At 37.1% G+C, this 17,580-nt stretch overlaps 1 protein-coding gene and 1 long non-coding RNA gene across 3 annotated transcripts; both read right to left on the bottom strand.

Moving 5' to 3' along the window:
* Nucleotides 1-811: 811 nt before the first annotated feature.
* LOC122136022 lies at nt 812-5,239 on the bottom strand. Of its 2 annotated transcripts, none has more exons than XR_006153870.1 (9): nt 4,931-5,239; nt 4,420-4,529; nt 3,789-3,980; nt 3,532-3,628; nt 2,804-2,969; nt 1,540-1,726; nt 1,226-1,283; nt 1,056-1,073; nt 812-921 (listed from the first exon to the last, which is right to left on the bottom strand). It is a non-coding gene; the product is annotated as an uncharacterized LOC122136022 (long non-coding RNA). The 2 variants fall into 2 exon arrangements; XR_006153871.1 differs by having other exon boundaries at nt 1,226-1,280.
* A 704-nt stretch (nt 5,240-5,943) lies between these two features.
* LOC122136020 (protocadherin-like wing polarity protein stan) lies at nt 5,944-10,361 on the bottom strand. The gene is made up of 12 exons (XM_042717552.1): nt 10,278-10,361; nt 10,093-10,184; nt 9,694-9,801; nt 9,322-9,435; nt 9,140-9,233; nt 8,744-8,856; nt 8,479-8,652; nt 7,363-7,488; nt 7,023-7,273; nt 6,815-6,913; nt 6,206-6,378; nt 5,944-6,085 (listed from the first exon to the last, which is right to left on the bottom strand). The coding sequence occupies exons 3-9, from the start codon at nt 9,751-9,753 to the stop codon at nt 7,241-7,243; spliced, it is 714 nt and encodes a 237-aa protein (XP_042573486.1). The 5' UTR covers nt 9,754-9,801; nt 10,093-10,184; nt 10,278-10,361; the 3' UTR covers nt 5,944-6,085; nt 6,206-6,378; nt 6,815-6,913; nt 7,023-7,240.
* Between the last annotated feature and the right edge of the window lie 7,219 nt (nt 10,362-17,580).

Genomic DNA, 17,580 nt, shown 5'->3' with positions numbered 1-17,580 from the left:
GGAACCATGCTCTTCTTTTTGTGCTACAGGAATGCTATGTCTTAACAGCTGTGTATTTTTAAGTATAAATTCACGTTTTTAAAAATGAATTTCCAATTTAAAATAATATGGCAGTGATGTGTGGCTTCATGTCGGGTGTTTCGTATAACCACTTACACCGTGTCTACACCGGATGCGAGTGGTGCGATGGGACACGACAGTAGAACCCATTATAATCAGTGATGCTGTCTACACTGGATGTGACATGACGCAACACGATCAGTCTCAACAGTACACTGATGCCTTGTTCTATTTATGATGTTCTGAAACAGAGTGATTTGATTTGATTTGCAAGGGTCGCTTTGTCACGTCCAGTGTAGACAGACTTTAGATGATGCAAGCGACAACGGTCACATTCGCTGTAGATATATGAGACAGTACTGTATAATGAGTGGAGCAGCGTGAAGGGAATTCACCCTGTCATGTTATGACATGTCATTTTGAGAGTCACATCCTTGATAGCACACGTACAGAAATGTCTATTTGATGTGTGTGTTTATATTTGGAAGATGTATTTTTTAGAGGTTTGCTCATCTGCAATACATCTCTGGGGCGTTTCCTGTCAGACATAAATATTTAGAAAATGTCTTTAAGATGTTTATGTATGTAAGATTTAGAATGTATGTAAAACTGACTTTTTAAAGATGTTTATCAGATGTTTGTACACAGCGGATTCTTTCCACTCTTTAACAGACATCTTGGAGTTTTTAAGTTCAAAAACTTATGTTGTTTCTTTCATGTTGGGAACTTAACCACTAAAATGCGAAGGCATCTCACTAAGTTTAGGATTAGGGCTATAGATGTATGTTATAATAAAGACATAAGCTTTGATCTATCGTGGTGGTTTCAGGCTGTTGTTGTTCTCCTATTCTCTATCACAACCTGGAAACACACAGGACACATAGGACACAATTATAAATAAGAATTTATGATAAATGTACAATATGACAAATGCTGTAAAAAAATACTTTATGAATTTTACTCCATGAGTTTGTCATTACAGTAATGTGTTTTACCTTTCCGGTTCTGGGTTTCTGTTAACAAGAGATGAAGCATGTTTAGTCAAACATCTCAGATAACAACATGGTAACTCATGCACATTTTGTATTTGAAACAACTTTTTCTTTTTCTTCATAAATTAGTTTAACTGTTTGTATCTGATCTTCAACAATATTTTAGCACTTACTTCTAAAAGTTAGTAGGGAGGCGAATACTGTTTTCTCCTACAATCCTTTTTCTTTCTTCTGAGTAAAACACACATAAGAAAATAAGTATAATAAGTATAATAACCAATTCACCAAACTGCAATTTTCTTCACTGTATAAAAATACTCCTAAAACACGAGTAAAGTTGAGTCAACATGAAATTTCATTTTTATTACATTAAAGATAACTACTGTGTTTTAGTAAGAAAACAGAGCGGCCAGACTGCATGTTTTATAGTCAAAGGAAATAAATAGATAGAAAAATAGCTGCAGTTACATGCCTACTAATAACTTACCTAACAAGTGCAACGAGTAACACAATAACCACAAAGCTTATTGCTAGCAGAACACTAAGATAAGTTTTGACTGTTTGACTGGAATCTCCAGAGTTTCCAGAACTGTCCTCCACTTTGATTTCCAGACCAGGACCAAAAAACATTCACCAGTTCAGATGTTAAAACTTTGTGCTCACTGTGCACTTTCCTGTGGGAGTAAACATATATATCAGTGGTGGCCTGCTGGAAATGGTCTAGGTTTGGCTGTGCCACAGCCAACTATTTCAGCAAACATCCCAGTATGATTTAATGCTAAACAGTTAAAATTAAAGAAAAGTTACACAGAAGAAAATAGTTGATAATCTGAGAGGCTTGAAACATATTTAAAAAACAAAAACCAAAAAAAAAAATAATCTGATCAAGATCGAAAAAATGTCTAATCAAGCTCTGGATTATTTAGAAGATAATTCTCACAAAACCTTATTTTCAGCAAACTTTTTTAAAGGTAAATTAAAAATACTTTTTAATTTTCATAATTCACTATGTATAAATTGCAACAGCAAAAACTGTGAGGAAAAAATAAATGTTACATTTAGTTTAGAGCTTTATAACCAAACCACATGGAGATGTGTTGACATCATCCACGAACAGTTCCTCTGTCAAAGTGAGTGTTTGTGTCTGTGTTTGGAGTGGCTGATGCCCATGTGTACATAAACACCTCTAACCACTGCAAACTCCTGTATAAAACACTCACCAGACATAGGCCACCGTACAGAAATGTGCTTGTGTAAAAATCTATCAGGTTGGTTTCACATTAATAATAATGGGCTCACGCGTGACTAATGTACGACTGTCACAGTACGTCATTGTAATCACTTTTTACCTTGATTACAATCATCATTCATCAAAACTTTACTGATCCGACCCTACAGAGTAATCCTAATAGCATTATATTTATAGATATTGTGATATTATCTTGCACTTGTCAAATTCACATTCCTTGCTTGTTTCCTTGGACAAACATGGTGGTAAAAACCAATAGACTCATGAGCATTTGGAGTTTAAAATGGAAATTAATGTACTCAGATTCATTTTAGAACTGATGAATATTATAATTGATTTACAGCCAAAGTCCTGCCCACAAGGCTATCGTCTGCAACTATCATAAGTGTATTTATTATAATCATGTTTTTTGTTAACTTACATATATTTCAGCTTTCACACTGAAGATTAGAAAAAGAAACTGATCTAAATCTAAATAAATTGACGCTAGTTGACAGCTTACTCTTTGACCTCCGTGGCTGGGATGACAGCACCACTGGTGTCCATGGCGATGAAGCTGACGTAAGTCTTGGCTGTAGTTTCTCTGAAAATGGTGCGGCATCTCAATCCCATCCTCAGCACTCACACTGAGGACTTTCACAGTCCAGCCTAAAGCTTTTCCCATGGAACTGAGAAATAAACCACACTATCAGATGGTGAAACCGAACACAATAAAAGGAGGACGGTAGAAAGAAGTACCAATAAAACATTCAGTCTGATTTGTAAACCAGGGGGAAAAAATAATTTAAAAGACTGGACTCAAAATAATGTTATGTTCATGATTCGATCCTGTTCTTTCATTTTGATACCAAAAATGAAACAGCTCTCTATAGAGGAGAAGCTTTTCTGTAAATAATGGCATAAATTTAAGTGTTTTTAAAGACAAAACAAATTGTGTGACTTGAACACATAGAACCACAAGTTATATGGACTACTTTTTTTATTATGCTTTTTTGTGGGTCATTTTGTGGAAGAGCATGAACCTTTTCCTTTTGTCTTCAAATGAAAAACACAGAAGCATAAAGGTTTGGACTGCCATGGTGGTGAGTAAAATAATTATTTTTTACAGTTATTTTTAGACTAATTATCCTTTAAACATGTTTCCACTTACTCTCTTTGCTTAAACACAATAACACTTTACTTCACAAATGGAAATGCTCTCAATAACAATGCTTCAGTGAGATTACTCACTCCTCCATCTCTGGGATCTTCTTCTCCACTATGTAGACAGGCTGGTTTAGGGAGATGACGGTGACGCTCAAATGATGTACACTTGTTTTACTCTGATCTGCAGGTGACAAAACACAAGAACTCAATCTTTGCAATGCCTGGTCTTTTTTCCTGCTCCATTCTAAATCAAAATGGCATTCATGCTCTTTCTCACTGTTTTAAGTAGTATTCTGACACAACCTTGTAAAAGCTTTCTCTTTTTATCTGTTCCTTCTCACCTGTACTGATGTAGTCATGGACAGTCCATGTTTATCAGTGGCTTTAGCCTGAAAGTTGAACAGACCGTCTCTAACACTAGATGCATCCAGTACGTAGATCTGACCAGTGCTTTCCTCCACATCCATCAGAGATGTGGACTCCAACAGTGAATAATGCAATTCTGAGCTCTCGCCCACATCAGGGTCTAATGCCTGAGAAAATAAACCACATTTCAACCACATTTTAGCAAAAAACAAACAAATAAATCATGAAATCATTTGTGATTAGTAATTCTAGACCATTGACAGCCCTGAACTATACAGCTGTGATCTTGGTCATGTATTTTTATTTGGTAAGTAATGGTGTTTTGGGGGGAAACATCGCAGACACCAACATTTATATGCCACAAGAAAATAGTAAGTCTGATCAGTTTGAAAATAGCAGCACTCCTTTTTCTTAATCATTCATGTCCATAGCACAGGAGTTACATGCTAAAATGAATTTTAAGGGTTTGAATAAAATCACTCGCCCTAAACATGAGCAAAAGTAACAGAACAAATGCCACTATATATAAAACAGATTTGAGTACATACAACACTACAACTGATGCCTTCTTTTGAAAAGCACAAGCCACTACAGAGATTCACTTACCTGCACCTTCACTATAGGGAATTTGTATGGAGCGATACTGAAAATTCTGCTTTATATATTTCATCGTCAAACACCGGAGCCTCATTCACGTTCTCAACCTGAACTCTGACCTGAAGATTAAGTGAAAGAAAGTCAAATGCTTTGTGTTAGCTGTCTTCTAAGAAGAAATCTTTGGCTTTGACATGCTTGAAGAGTGATAAAACACATTCTATGCAAGGATGTGAACGCAAACACTTTTAGCTACAGAAGCTTGTGTTAGTGGATTGGTAAATGTTTCAGAATGCAAATGCAATGCAAGTACTTGTTGCATTTCCAGTGTTGCTTCAATGGGGGATGCATAAAATATCACCTTGTATAGGTCAATTACTGCCAAAGTTAAACAGTCCTCAAGTATTAATCTGATTTAAAGTTTTTGTTTTACGAGTACAGTAACTCAAGAATGCACATCAGAACAATGTGTGTGTGTAATTGTGTAGTCTGTTTCTGGTCTTATTTGTAGTAAGAATAGTACCATTGTCTCTGCTGTGTTTGGAGGAGTTCTGGAGTCTACGGGCCTCTACTGTTAGGATGTACCACTCCTCTTCCTCCTTGTCTAGTGCTCTGAGAGCTTTTATGGTTCCTTCACCATCCACAGAGAAGACATCCTTATGTGACTTCATGTTATAGCTGACTGAAAACCAGTGGACTCCCTGTCAACGCCTTGACTTTGCCTACTGTTGTGGCCTCAGGTTCGTTCTCCTTGATTACGAAGTTGTAGGAGGAGCTCTGAAAAGCCACACTCTCGTTGACAGAGGAAATTCTAAAGTGGATCAAGACCTCAGCTACAGAGAGAAAAAGAGATGTTAGTTTTGACATGTTAGTTCTGTTGAGCCCAGTTCATTTTTACGTTCATTGTCACACCATGTCACATATGTAACATGACATGCACGCAAGCTGCACAGATAAAAAATAAGATACCATGACTGATTATAAAAGTATTAATTATGGAGCTAAAATAGTCTGAAAATAAATTCATTTGCAAAATATGATTAGGTAATTCACAATCACAAAGACAGTTTATATATTTGAAAGTCTCCGAATAAACACATACAAACTGATAGTGATCCACACGCACCCCCCACAACAATGATTTGCAATTGAAAGTCAGCAATCAATTTATACACATAGAAACATTCAGATATTTGCAAAAATACCTGTGTATTTGTTTTTGTTTTCTTTTTTTGTAGCAGTGTAAATTTGGTTGTGCATTTGCAGATCAGATTTTTGTGAATATGAATTACGCTAAGAATTTGTGAATTGCTTTAATTTTGCATTACATTCATTTTGAAACTATTGTAGCCCCCATATGTTTTTTATTTTCAATCATGTAAAATGGCCCAGAGTTTTAACTTATAAAGGTTTCGTACTGGCATTAACACTAGCACTACATTAGCACACTGTTTTTGCTTCTTTGTTTACATTTTTACAGTATGTAGGTGGGACACACTACTAAGGGAAGATCAACAACTTGCACAAACCCTTCATCAGACTGTGCTGGTGTTCCACGATCTGTCGCTTTAGCAGTCAGGGTTAGCTGTATATCTTCTGTGACCTCGCTAAGGTCAGAGGTCAAAATGAGTCTCCTGTTTCACCATCCAATGTGACCATGGAAGAGTCTTTAGAGAAACTACAGAAAAAAACAACATTTATGTTTCAGGTTCATGTTTTTTGCCAGCTTTTAAAGAATCTTTTAATGGAAGTGTGGTTTGAAGTCTTGGAGGTCTTGATCGTGAAACTTGAGCTGCACCTGTAGCTAATGACTGCGTTGGGTCCGGCGTCTTTATCTGTGGCAGAGACTGTCAGCAGCACCTCTCCAACCTTGGCGTCTTTAACCAGAATGCTTCTGCTGTAGGTGTCAGAGCTGAAGACTGGAGCGTTGTCATTGACGTCTGTGATACTGACCCTCACTGTGGTGATGTTCTGCAGAAAATAAACACAAGCAACAGTTTTGTTTGTAGTACAGACCAAATTTGCTAGTATCTCACTTAATGTGAGAATTAACCATAATGTACTTATGAAGACTTCTTAATAACAGTATAAAATCTAGTAAAGAGTGCAGATTCTTCTTGTTTGTTCATGTGTCATTTAGGGATGGATAAATCCCCAAATTCAAAATCGAATATAGTCTTTAGGACTAAATGAAATATGCAGGTGTACTCAAGGTTTTCTTCTTTTGCTATGCAAACAATGCCTCAAATGTAGCACAAATTATTAATTAATTCCCTAGTTTACGGTAAATCGTGGCCACGAACAAACTGGCACAGTGTGGCCAAGATTTACCTAAAAACCAGGAAATTAATAAATCGTGGGAACAAATTCTTAATTTCTGACCACGAAATGGAAATGAATACTGTACATTTAGCTGTGGTATTGCACTGTCCATGGCAACAATGAGCACATCATACACGCTCTGTGTCTCCCGATCCAGCTCATCCATAGCTAGCAGAGTCCCATCCTACAAGTGAAGGAAATGAACTTTTTTTCTTTTACAAAGTAAATAAGATCTGAGCATATAAAAATATGGTATCAAGAGCATCAGTGACAGCTCTCGTAAGTCCTCTCACCGCTCTGAAGCTGAATAGTTCAGTGTGTGAGTAAACAGTGATGGCAACACGTCCATTTTCTCCAAAGTCAGAGTCTGTGGCTGATATCACGCACACCTCTCCAGGTGATGAGGGCGTGTAAACACCTTCCTGAATCTCAATGCGCTCTGGGAGAGGAAGGAATTGTGGGTGGTTGTCGTTGACGTCCAGAACAGTGATGATGACCCTAGCTGTGGAGATTAAGCCATCATCAGGTGGTCTACGGCTATTACCTGAAGAACACAATGCAAGCATCCCATTTAGAATGAACAGTCATTCTGAACATGTTGGGTTCAAAGAGATGAATATGATAGTTTTGCACCTCAATGTTGTAACTGTCTATAGTTTCTGTGTCCAAGGTGGCATCGCTCATAAGTGATATTACTCCTTGACTGTTAATAACGAAGGTATCACTGTCCATGACAAAGTGACCTTTAGAGAACCCACCCTGATCAGAAAGAAAATAAGAAAAGTAAGTTTATAAAACGGATAGTTCCAGTCCTTGATTCTGATTGGCTGAGCTATGTTCGAAGCTTTTGTGAATTACTCTACAATTATACACCTTTGTTTACTTCTGTGTGTTGCTCGGCAACCATTTTTTTGCAACCATAACTGTTTCTGAGGAACTAAATTGTTTGGTGGAAGAATACTGTTTTTATTAATATCATTACACTGTGTTTGCTCTGTTTTATTTTGTGTAACCTTACTATGTATATCCATATATGGTTCGTGTCGTACCTAACAATGCCCGCTAGCTGTTATAAATTCAATGTAAACCACGGCTTCTTGGGGCTTATTGCTTTAATATTAGATTTTATGTATTCAATGTATTCTTGGGGTTTTTTGGTTTAATATCCACAGTGTTAAAGCTAAAGTCCTGGGCTGCATTTCCCAAAAGCATCGTAAACTTTAGTACATCGTAGACCCATTTAAAACCAAGCTTAAGATGCTTTATGGAAGTCAGAAGAGAGATTTGTCTTATGCCTTGCATGCTTACATTTCTAAGACATTGGTAAATCTCTCTGAGCAGTTGGAAAGGAAATAACTGGTTCAGGTGTTGCTTTGACCGTGAGATATACTGTGCATTTGTTAACTGTTCTTGTGTGTATCTGATCTCTCTATTTGTGTGTATAGACATGTTTGTGTTCCAGATGGGCGTGACCTCCGTTAACCAGTTGGAGGCAGTGATTGGTTCTGCTAAGCACCTCACCCGGATATAAAGACTGCCACAAACCCTCAAGCCTCATTGATATCTTCCCATCGTGTTTCACTTACATTCTGATTGACTGTGTTCTCTGCTATTGTATTTTTCTGTTACAGCTAACACCTAGAGGTCGTAACAGTTGGTTCTGGGAGGTAGCTAGGGTGTTGCTAAATCTAGCATTACTGTGTATTTATTTATTTTCCAAACAGACGACAAGGTTTTCAGGAACAGTACCAGGTCTGGATCAGTGACTCTAATCTGAAGCACAAGCTGGTCCTTTGGCGAGTTCTCCAGAATAGACACTGTGTACTCATCCTGGTCAAATTTTGGCGGGTTGTCATTCACATCCTCAATGGTAATTGATACCATGGCGCTAGCCGTCTTACTGGCATCATCCTGCTGAGCTGCCTGTTTTTAAAGGGGAAAATATGAATAATAAAAAAATAATAAAAAAAACATCAGCCTAATGGTTTCCATTAATGTTTTGAGAAACTGAAACCTGTATGTAAACAGTAATCTGGTCAGATTTCTCTCGGTCTAGTGCCGATGTCACAGAGATGACCCCACTGTTTCCATCAATTTCAAAAATGCTCTGATATTCATTTGGAAGAACTGCAACAGAAATGTGGATACATTGTTATGATCAGAAACTTAATTCAGAATATGAGTAAAATGTCTTCATTCAAATAGAAATATATTATTAGGGACGTAAAGTACTATTATAATGCATGAGTATTGTTTAGTGTTATTTTCACATCCCTCAAATATGATCAGATTTACAATAATCTCTAGTTCTCCCACATTTATCAAGAAAGTATATTTGGAAACAGGTGGAGGAGGTGGTTTAGATCAGAACGCATGTCATGCATGTATGTTGTAATTCTGTTAACAGTACCTGCTGTTATGCTGTAAACTACAGGCTCGTTGATGCCCGTGTCGCCATCTTGAGCTTTTATGGCCTCAGGTGTGACGTCTGACAAAGGTCCTGTCTGTGCATGGACAGAAAAGACAAATGGTTTTATTTGTGTGGTCAGACATGTGTTCAAAGCATTGATCTTGTCCTCTGACATCATTTACCTGGTTTTCCTCAATGGATGCTTCATAGAGACTGTGATCAAAATAAGGGTTTAGGTTGTCCAAATCTTCAACAGTTAGTGTAACTGTTGCAGTGTCACTGTATCCCCCTACATTCTGCAAAGAATCAGTGTTGTGTTACTACTTTAAAATTATAGTTCATATGAAAATAAATATTTGGACATTTATTCTCCATCTTCTTTCACTGTATAGAAAAAAGCAGCTTGGACATTCTGCTAAACATCTACTTTTGGGTTCCACGAGTGAGTATATGATTTTTGTGTGAACTATTCCTTTAATGCGAAGAACAGACTACTAAATCTAAGTAGTGACATGGATGCAGGACTGGTAGGATGTCAGAGTTTTTTTCTTTACTCTAGCTTCCACAGTGAAGATGTACTGTTGAACACTGTTGTAGTTCAGCTGTTGTTTCATCCTGATGTTACCATCACCTCTCACTTCAAAGTCATCTGGTACTGGAGGCTGTTAATAGGGGTGGAAGTGGTCACTTAAAATGAGGATACAGATAAATTCACAGACAACAAACTGAGCTTACTCAGTAATTTACTTTTCCCTGGCTCAGCATGCATTAAACTGATACTATGAAATAAAATAGCTACAATAAAATATTTTAATTGGTTGACAGCCCTATATTATAAAAATAACTTTGAAGAAATTACATTTAGTGCCCAGTAATGCAGTTTTCCGGAAGCCTGCATGTTGTAATAGTAATATATCACAGAATTAAATACACGAGACTCAGTTTAGACTCACCAGTATAGAATACGTAATTCTGCTGTTTTCTGGAGAGACATCTTTATCTTCAGCCGTCACCCTGAGCACATTTGAACCCACATCTGTCGTCTGCAGCAAAAGACATGGTTTACTAAGAGATGTGAGGTCTCTCGGTGACCAAACACACTACAGCTGTATAAAGACGTGACATTACACACACCTCTCGGACACTGTGGCGCTGTATGATTTACTCTGGAAGATCGGAGGGTTGTCATTGACATCCAGAACTTCTAATGTCCGGTCATTTTTTCACCTAAAACACACAATGAAGGCTTTATCAGTACAATAATATTCATATAAAAATTGAATGGTTTAATGATGGTGTTGTGTAAATAAACTTACCCCTGTGTTTGAGCAGGTGACAGAATAATACAAATTCCCTCCTGACTAAAATAAATAAAACATACTGTATATGGCACTTTTTGTCTTTATGAAAGAGTATGACATTATGAAATGTATGACTATGTAAGTATGATAGGTAATTTTACAGATAGGCCTATATACTTTATCTAACAAATATAACAGAGGAACAAACCTGCTTTAGTTTCTCAGCGTCCAGTGGTTTTTTGGTCCGTACAATCGCGGCTGAGTCTCCAACAGTGTAAATCAGCTCCAGAAACGTCACGCCATTGGGATAAAGATATGTGTCCAACACCAGACGATCATTAGGTCTGATATTAGTGATAATCTCTACATCTCCTGTAGGCAATATCAGATACACAATTAAATACATACTCTTAATACAGAATCTAAAACACAAATACTGGATATCACTAATATTGATCTTGCATTACTACTCTTGTAATACACCTCCCAGAAGCAAAGGTCTTTTAAATGGTATTAACAATTGTAATAAAAAACATAATTATAATCACATATTAGTAATATTATTGAATTGAATTGAATTATGTATGTCTTATTAATGAAATTATGCTGTGGACTACTTTGTATTTAGGTAAAGTCACGTGGGCTTATCTCACCTTCATATTCCTCCTGGACACTCCCTACATAGGCATTAGTTCCAGTTGTACAGTTTATCTTTGAGAAACCTTAAAGAGCAACAAGAAATTGGTTTAGGACTTAACAAACAGCTAAAAGACTAAATCCAGTAGTACACACTGCATTAAATCACACAGTGTATTGAGAAACAAGACAAATTATAGTGAAATGGCTCTTTACATCTATTACTTTTTGCCACAGCAGAAAATCAGAGAATACAGAATGAAAGTAAGATAAATTACTCAATACTTGTGTACATTTAATAGGAAATGTAAGCATTTACATTTTACATAGTAAGAATTTTACTTCATTTGATATCTCTTTCCAAATGGTGTGACATTTCTTGATGCTGTTTTAAAACGATAGATTGTAACATTTCTTTTTTGATACACAAGAGTCAAGAGTCGTGTCAGTAATGTTTCAGTTATGCCTCCCATCCAAACTTCAGCTGGTTATAACAAAAACTGACTTACCAATATTACTCCATACACTGTGGACATGCAGACAAGCTAAAACGAGTAAAATAGACAATGAGGCCATCTTTTCCATAATTCATTGTCAACAATACAGTCTGAAGGAAGACAATGACTACTCCTTGTGTAACATCTCCCTTTGAGCTGTTCTTTATTGTATGTCATAAAGAGTTATGGTCTCTGCTGTATGCAAGTATCAAAGGTGCTCATAGAGACCAGTAATGCAGGATTGATGTGGGAGGGATTTCCTGGAAAGAAGTTAATGTTACAGGTTTTTTGAGGATATTTGAGATGACTTGAACCTAGATTTTGTTAGTGACCTTGTTTTGAGTTTGCTTCTCATGCAGTAGTTTATATACATCTCAAACTCTTCCAGGTGGTTAACCACTTTAAAAGTAAAACCTAACATCCTACATCTGAGTGATTAACTAATTAACTGTACTTCAAAACTATTAACTAGTGTCAAATATTGTACACCCCCACCCCACCCCCATCTTTCCTCTTCACTGCTCTTTTTCAGGCCATGCAGCCTTTGCTGGATAGAAACACTTAGCAAGGACCCCTTTAACAAAGATTAGCCCTAGACTCCAAATATGGCTTCTGTGAGGAGACATGACAACAAAGAATAATTCACACCCTGCACTGCTTAGTAACTATATGAGGTTATTTTTAAAACCTACTATTTTATGTTGCTAATGACATCACAAATACTACCTTATCACTGCTTACTAGTTATCAGAACCAACCTTATATTTATTACACCAACATCACAGAACATATCAAAGGTTACACACACTGAAAATGTATGAAGGGGATTATATCTTATCTTTGTCACGTTGTAGCATTGGAGGCAAACTTGCAATCCCTTGGCTTGACCACTTGTCTACTTACAGTACATGATGTATTTCATGTGTTTGACTGGTGTTCATCTGGGCGTGAAGACTAGAAGTGTGTGTAGAACTTCTCATTTACCTATTGGGACACACTTACAGTGAGGTGAAAATGCAAGAAATGCAAGTTTAAAATAAAGCTCTAAATGTCTGTTCAGTAGTCCCTATAACAGATTACACAATTTAGCACTTGTGGTGCTTCAAATTAAATGATAAAAAGCTGTACAAAATACAGATACTCATCTTTGCACTGATAAAATATGCAACACTTTATGTTTTACTATCAAATTCTATGTAATATCTAAGTATTATTAACATTAAATCTCGTGAGATCTCTGCAAAAAGTCTCATGATTTATTTCCAGAACATGATGCATGATGGGATATTCTTATCCCACAGTGGTATTCCAGATGTGTACTTACAGTCTTGTGTACTTACTCCCTGTTGTGTGCATGTGCTCTCAAGTGCCCAAGACCACAAGCCCTATCTCAACTACAGAAGACAGGAAATAAACACATTGAACCAGGAACATGATTATGAAATTGAACACAAAACACAAATGTTACAGTCTTGATGTAACTCTTTTATTTTATAATAAAAGATTTCAAAGTGAAACATCAGTGTTACACCAACATGCTTTACTTTAGCAAGCCACACAAACTGACTTGTGCTGGATTGAATGATTTTCCTCATGACTGTGGTGCAGGCACGACTCGCAGCTTGTTGAGAAGTGTGCTATTATTTTTATTGCATGTATAACATGTTCACCTGGCATAAAAGTAAAATGTATGAAAATAGTCATAGGTTTTACAGTTTTTCTCGAAAGCTAAACACACAATTCATAAAACAAATATAAATATATAATCTATAAACACAATTTCACAACTACACACCAATTTGTACAAACTTCAGACTTCCAGCTCAAAATAAAATAGTTTAGTCAAAAACATGTTCTCTTTCAACAGAATCTAATCTTTGGCCTCAGATGACACACAAAGCTGTCAGATACACACATCACTGTCTAGAGAAACACTTGTGAGATCACTTCAAAAACACTGTTACAAAAACCTGCTTTTTGGCAAACAGGAATCCTTTTGCTAATCAATGTCTGTTACAGTATGCAGCATAAATAGCGGGATGCAGATACAGTAAAATTCACCAATAAACTTTACCGTTTTTTTCAATTGCCAAGAAGCATTTAACAATACTTAAAGTACTTTTCTAAACTCTTAACACAGTAACACACCTACATCACACAGTTAGCCAAGTAGTTTATTTTTATGGCCAAAACCACATTTTGTTAAATTACAAGCTCTAATTTTTTAAATGCCGAATACCCTTTTTCAACATGTACTTACTTTATCAAAACCCGATTCAGAATCGAGTCATTCTGTCAAAACATTTAGCATTAGTTTCTATCCAACAGAAACATTTAGTCAGTCATAGCACAGTCAAAATACTAACAGCTGATGGCTTTACAAAAACTGCATCACTTGTCATGTTTCAGTTCTACCTGCATTCAGTATAGACAATATAAAAATCCATAGTTTTTGTAATTTAGCCTTCAGTTTACCTTCAACTAAATGTTTAAGTGTTGAATGTGTTCATTCTTGGCAACATACTCTCATTACATTACAGTTTTTTTTCAATTGCTAACAAGCGTTTACCAATACTTAAAGTACTTTTCTAATCTCTTAACACAGCAGCTCACATACATCACACAATTAGCCAAATAGTTAGTTTTCTGGCCAAAACCACATTTTGTTAAATAAATACGAACTCTACATTTCAAAATTCTGAATACCTTTTTCTACATTTACTAACTCTATCAAAACACAGCGAACACAATTCAAAATCGAGTCATTCGGACAAAAACATAAGCACTACCTTTCTATCCAATAGGAACATATAGTCAATCACAGCACATTGACTTTCAAAATACTAACAGCTGATGGCTTTACAAAAACTGCATTACTTTTCTTCTACATGTTTGACATACATGTTTCAGTTCTACTTGCATAGACAATATAAAAATTGTTCATTGTTCAAAAAATTGTGTTGAATGTGTTCATTCTTGGGAACATACTGTCTAAAACTGAATGAGTCATTACTTTATAGAATGCACAATAGAAAAAATGGGGTCCTCTATGCACAAATTCTATCCTGATTGAAGTTGCTCTCCGGTGGGTGAGGGCTGGATGTGGATGGTAGCTGATGCCAGTGATCAACAAAAATTACAACATACATGGCCTTTGGTTACTATGCAAGCTTGTTTCCGTCACAGGATAAAAAAATAAAAAACAGTAATTGTGAACTTTTTATCTCACAATTTGGACTTCTGTCCGTGGACTTGTGAGTTTACATCTTGCAATTCAGACTTCAGATTCACAATTGCAAGAAATAAAAGTCAGAACTGTGTGATGAAAACAAAGGCACAATTACCCTTTATCCTTTATATTCCATGGCAGAAATAAGCTTTAATATGTTTTACATGTGTGTGAGGGGGAAAAAGAGAAACAAACAAACATAACAAATATACAGTCCAGCACTCATTCTTACCCCCTCCCTTACCTCTTCTTCTCCCTTACCTATCTTCTTCTGATCTAACTATTCCTCTCCCTCTCCCAGGCATTATTTTTTCTCTCTCTGATTCTTTGTGTTGTTCTGCATCCACAAAACCAATTCAAAGAGATCTTTTTTTATTCTATGTTGATGTAACTGAAAGAGCATCAACACCTGACTATTCCTCCAACTGAGACTGGAATCAGCTATTTCTAAATATTTTAGTGATCTGCTACTTTAAAAATGCTTATCAGTTGTTACAATATTTTATATAGAGATATTTTTCAATACTTTTGAGTTGTTGCAGAAGTAGAGGATTTACACTATATTTAAAGTTTGGAACATTACGTCTTCATTTCTGTCGTGCTGTGTTTAAGCATTTGTAAAAAAGATAAGAACGATCTATGATTTTGGTATGGGGTAAGCTTGTGTGGAAAGAAAATTTAAGCATTTTAGAAATGTGTTAATTTACTAAATACTGTGTGAAAACAACATGAATTGTGTTAAAGGTATGGTCACAACAGACTGATGTTGTGCTAATTGTGTATAGTGTTTTGAAAATGTGACTACAGATTGGACAAAAGGATGTTAGCAATTGAGGTATGGTCACAACAGACTGATGTTGTGCTAATTGTGTATAGTGTTTTGAAAAGGTGAAGTAGAAAAAATAGGGTCGTCTATGCAGAAATTCAACTGGATCCTTGATTGAAGTTGCTCTCCAGTGGCTGGTGGTCATGGCCGCGGGAAGTGGGGGTGCTGCAGCACCCCCTAGTGACGAGAGAGAGATTTAAAAAAAAAATGTAGGCCTATTAAAATATTTTGCACAATTTATAAATTCCTTATGAATATTTTAGAAAATGATTTTGACACACGTAGGCTATTACGTATATTTTGGATTTTAATTTCATATTTTGAGGCCTAATCAACACAGGTTTGAAGTTACGTTGTCAACGTCAGGCAGGCAGGTTTGGTCGCCGAGTAAAGAGGTTTCCCCGCTCGTTCCATGCAGAAGACATCCATCTTTGGCAGCAGCTGACTAGTACATTTACATAGTTTAATGACAGAAACGAGGAGAAAATATGTCACAGAAACGGATTTTGGATTTTTTTGGAAAACCACCAGCGAAGAAATCTAATACCGCAACCATGACAATGGAGTCTGTCCGCCTGCCTCTGCCTGCAGTTGAACCGGCAGGCCCAGCCCCGGCACCCGCAACCAACCTAGCGTGATTGGATTAGACGAGCCCTTCCAGCCAACATCCAGTTTCAAATTTCCCGCACGGCGTTGTGGTAATGAAACGTTCTCACGTTCTGTGGCACCGGCTTGGTTTGCTAGATGGCAGTGGCTGCATTATGTGGAAGAGACTGATCATATTTTGTGTTTTGTTTGCCTGAAAGCAGTCGAAAAAAAAGTCATACCTAGAGAAAATTTAAGAAAGACAACCCTTTCGTGAATGCCGGCTTTTCAAATTGGCGTAAAGCCACTGAAAAATTTAACGAGCATGAGAGATCAGAGTTGCACAGCGAGTCAATACAAAAGTTGGCCGCTTTGGATGATGTCCCCATCGATGCTCGCTTATCCAGCGCTCATGCCAGAAAGCAGGCTACTGCCCGACACTGTTTGGAGCTTCTCTTCAGGACCATCTGATTCCTTGGCAGTAATGGAATTGCCTTCAGGGGCGACACAGCACGCGAAGGAATACTGTATGAATTGATGCTGGAGCGCATCTATGATCTCCCTGAAGAAAGAAAGTGGATAGAAGGGAAGAGACAACTGGATGTCTGACACTATACAAAATGAAATAATTGAAAAGTTTGCTCATGCAATCCAGAGGGAAATTGTTTGCCCGCTCATCGCACTGCCGATTTTATGGCCTCACAGCTGACGGTACAACTGACATTAGCACCACTGAGCAGTTCTCCTGCTGTCTAAAATATGTTGACAGCAGCTTTGAGCCTCACACTGTTTTTTTGGGATTTTATAACACCCGGGGACAACACTGGAGAAACTCTTTTTCAGTTGCATTAAGGATATTTTTTTAAGACTAAATATCCCCATTGAACGCATCGCAGGATTTTGTTTTGATGGAGAAGCTAATATGTCAGGGTGTTTTTCAGGCGTGCAGGCTCGGCTTAAAGAGTTAAACCCGCACTCACTTTATGTGCATTGCAGCAACCACTCACTGGATTTGTTTCTTCAAGAAGCCACGCGTGAAGTGAGTCTTGTGGCCGATACTTTAAACTTTGTTCAGGGTGTCTCATCTGTGATTAGAGAGTCATCAAAGCGAAAACAGCTCTACCAGTCGTTTTTTGGCTGTGATGAGGGTTTCTGTCAATATCTTAGGCCTTTGCCCGACAAGGTTGTGTATCCGTGACATGTCCATTAACCGCGTCACTGCAGCTTACCCCGCTCTCCTGACTACACTGCATGAGCTGAAGGATGACAAGAGTGTCAGGGGGGACAGCAGAGCAAAGATTGGGGGACTCTACAAACAGGCTTTAAAAGGGAGAATATATTTTGGTCTTTTATGCTGCCATGCCCTG

This window comes from Cyprinus carpio, chromosome B1 (assembly GCF_018340385.1).
Source record: "Cyprinus carpio isolate SPL01 chromosome B1, ASM1834038v1, whole genome shotgun sequence".
Lineage (NCBI taxonomy): Eukaryota > Metazoa > Chordata > Actinopteri > Cypriniformes > Cyprinidae > Cyprinus > Cyprinus carpio.
The sequence above is the reverse complement of the archived record's forward strand: the minus strand, read 5'-3'. Positions and strand labels throughout refer to the sequence as shown.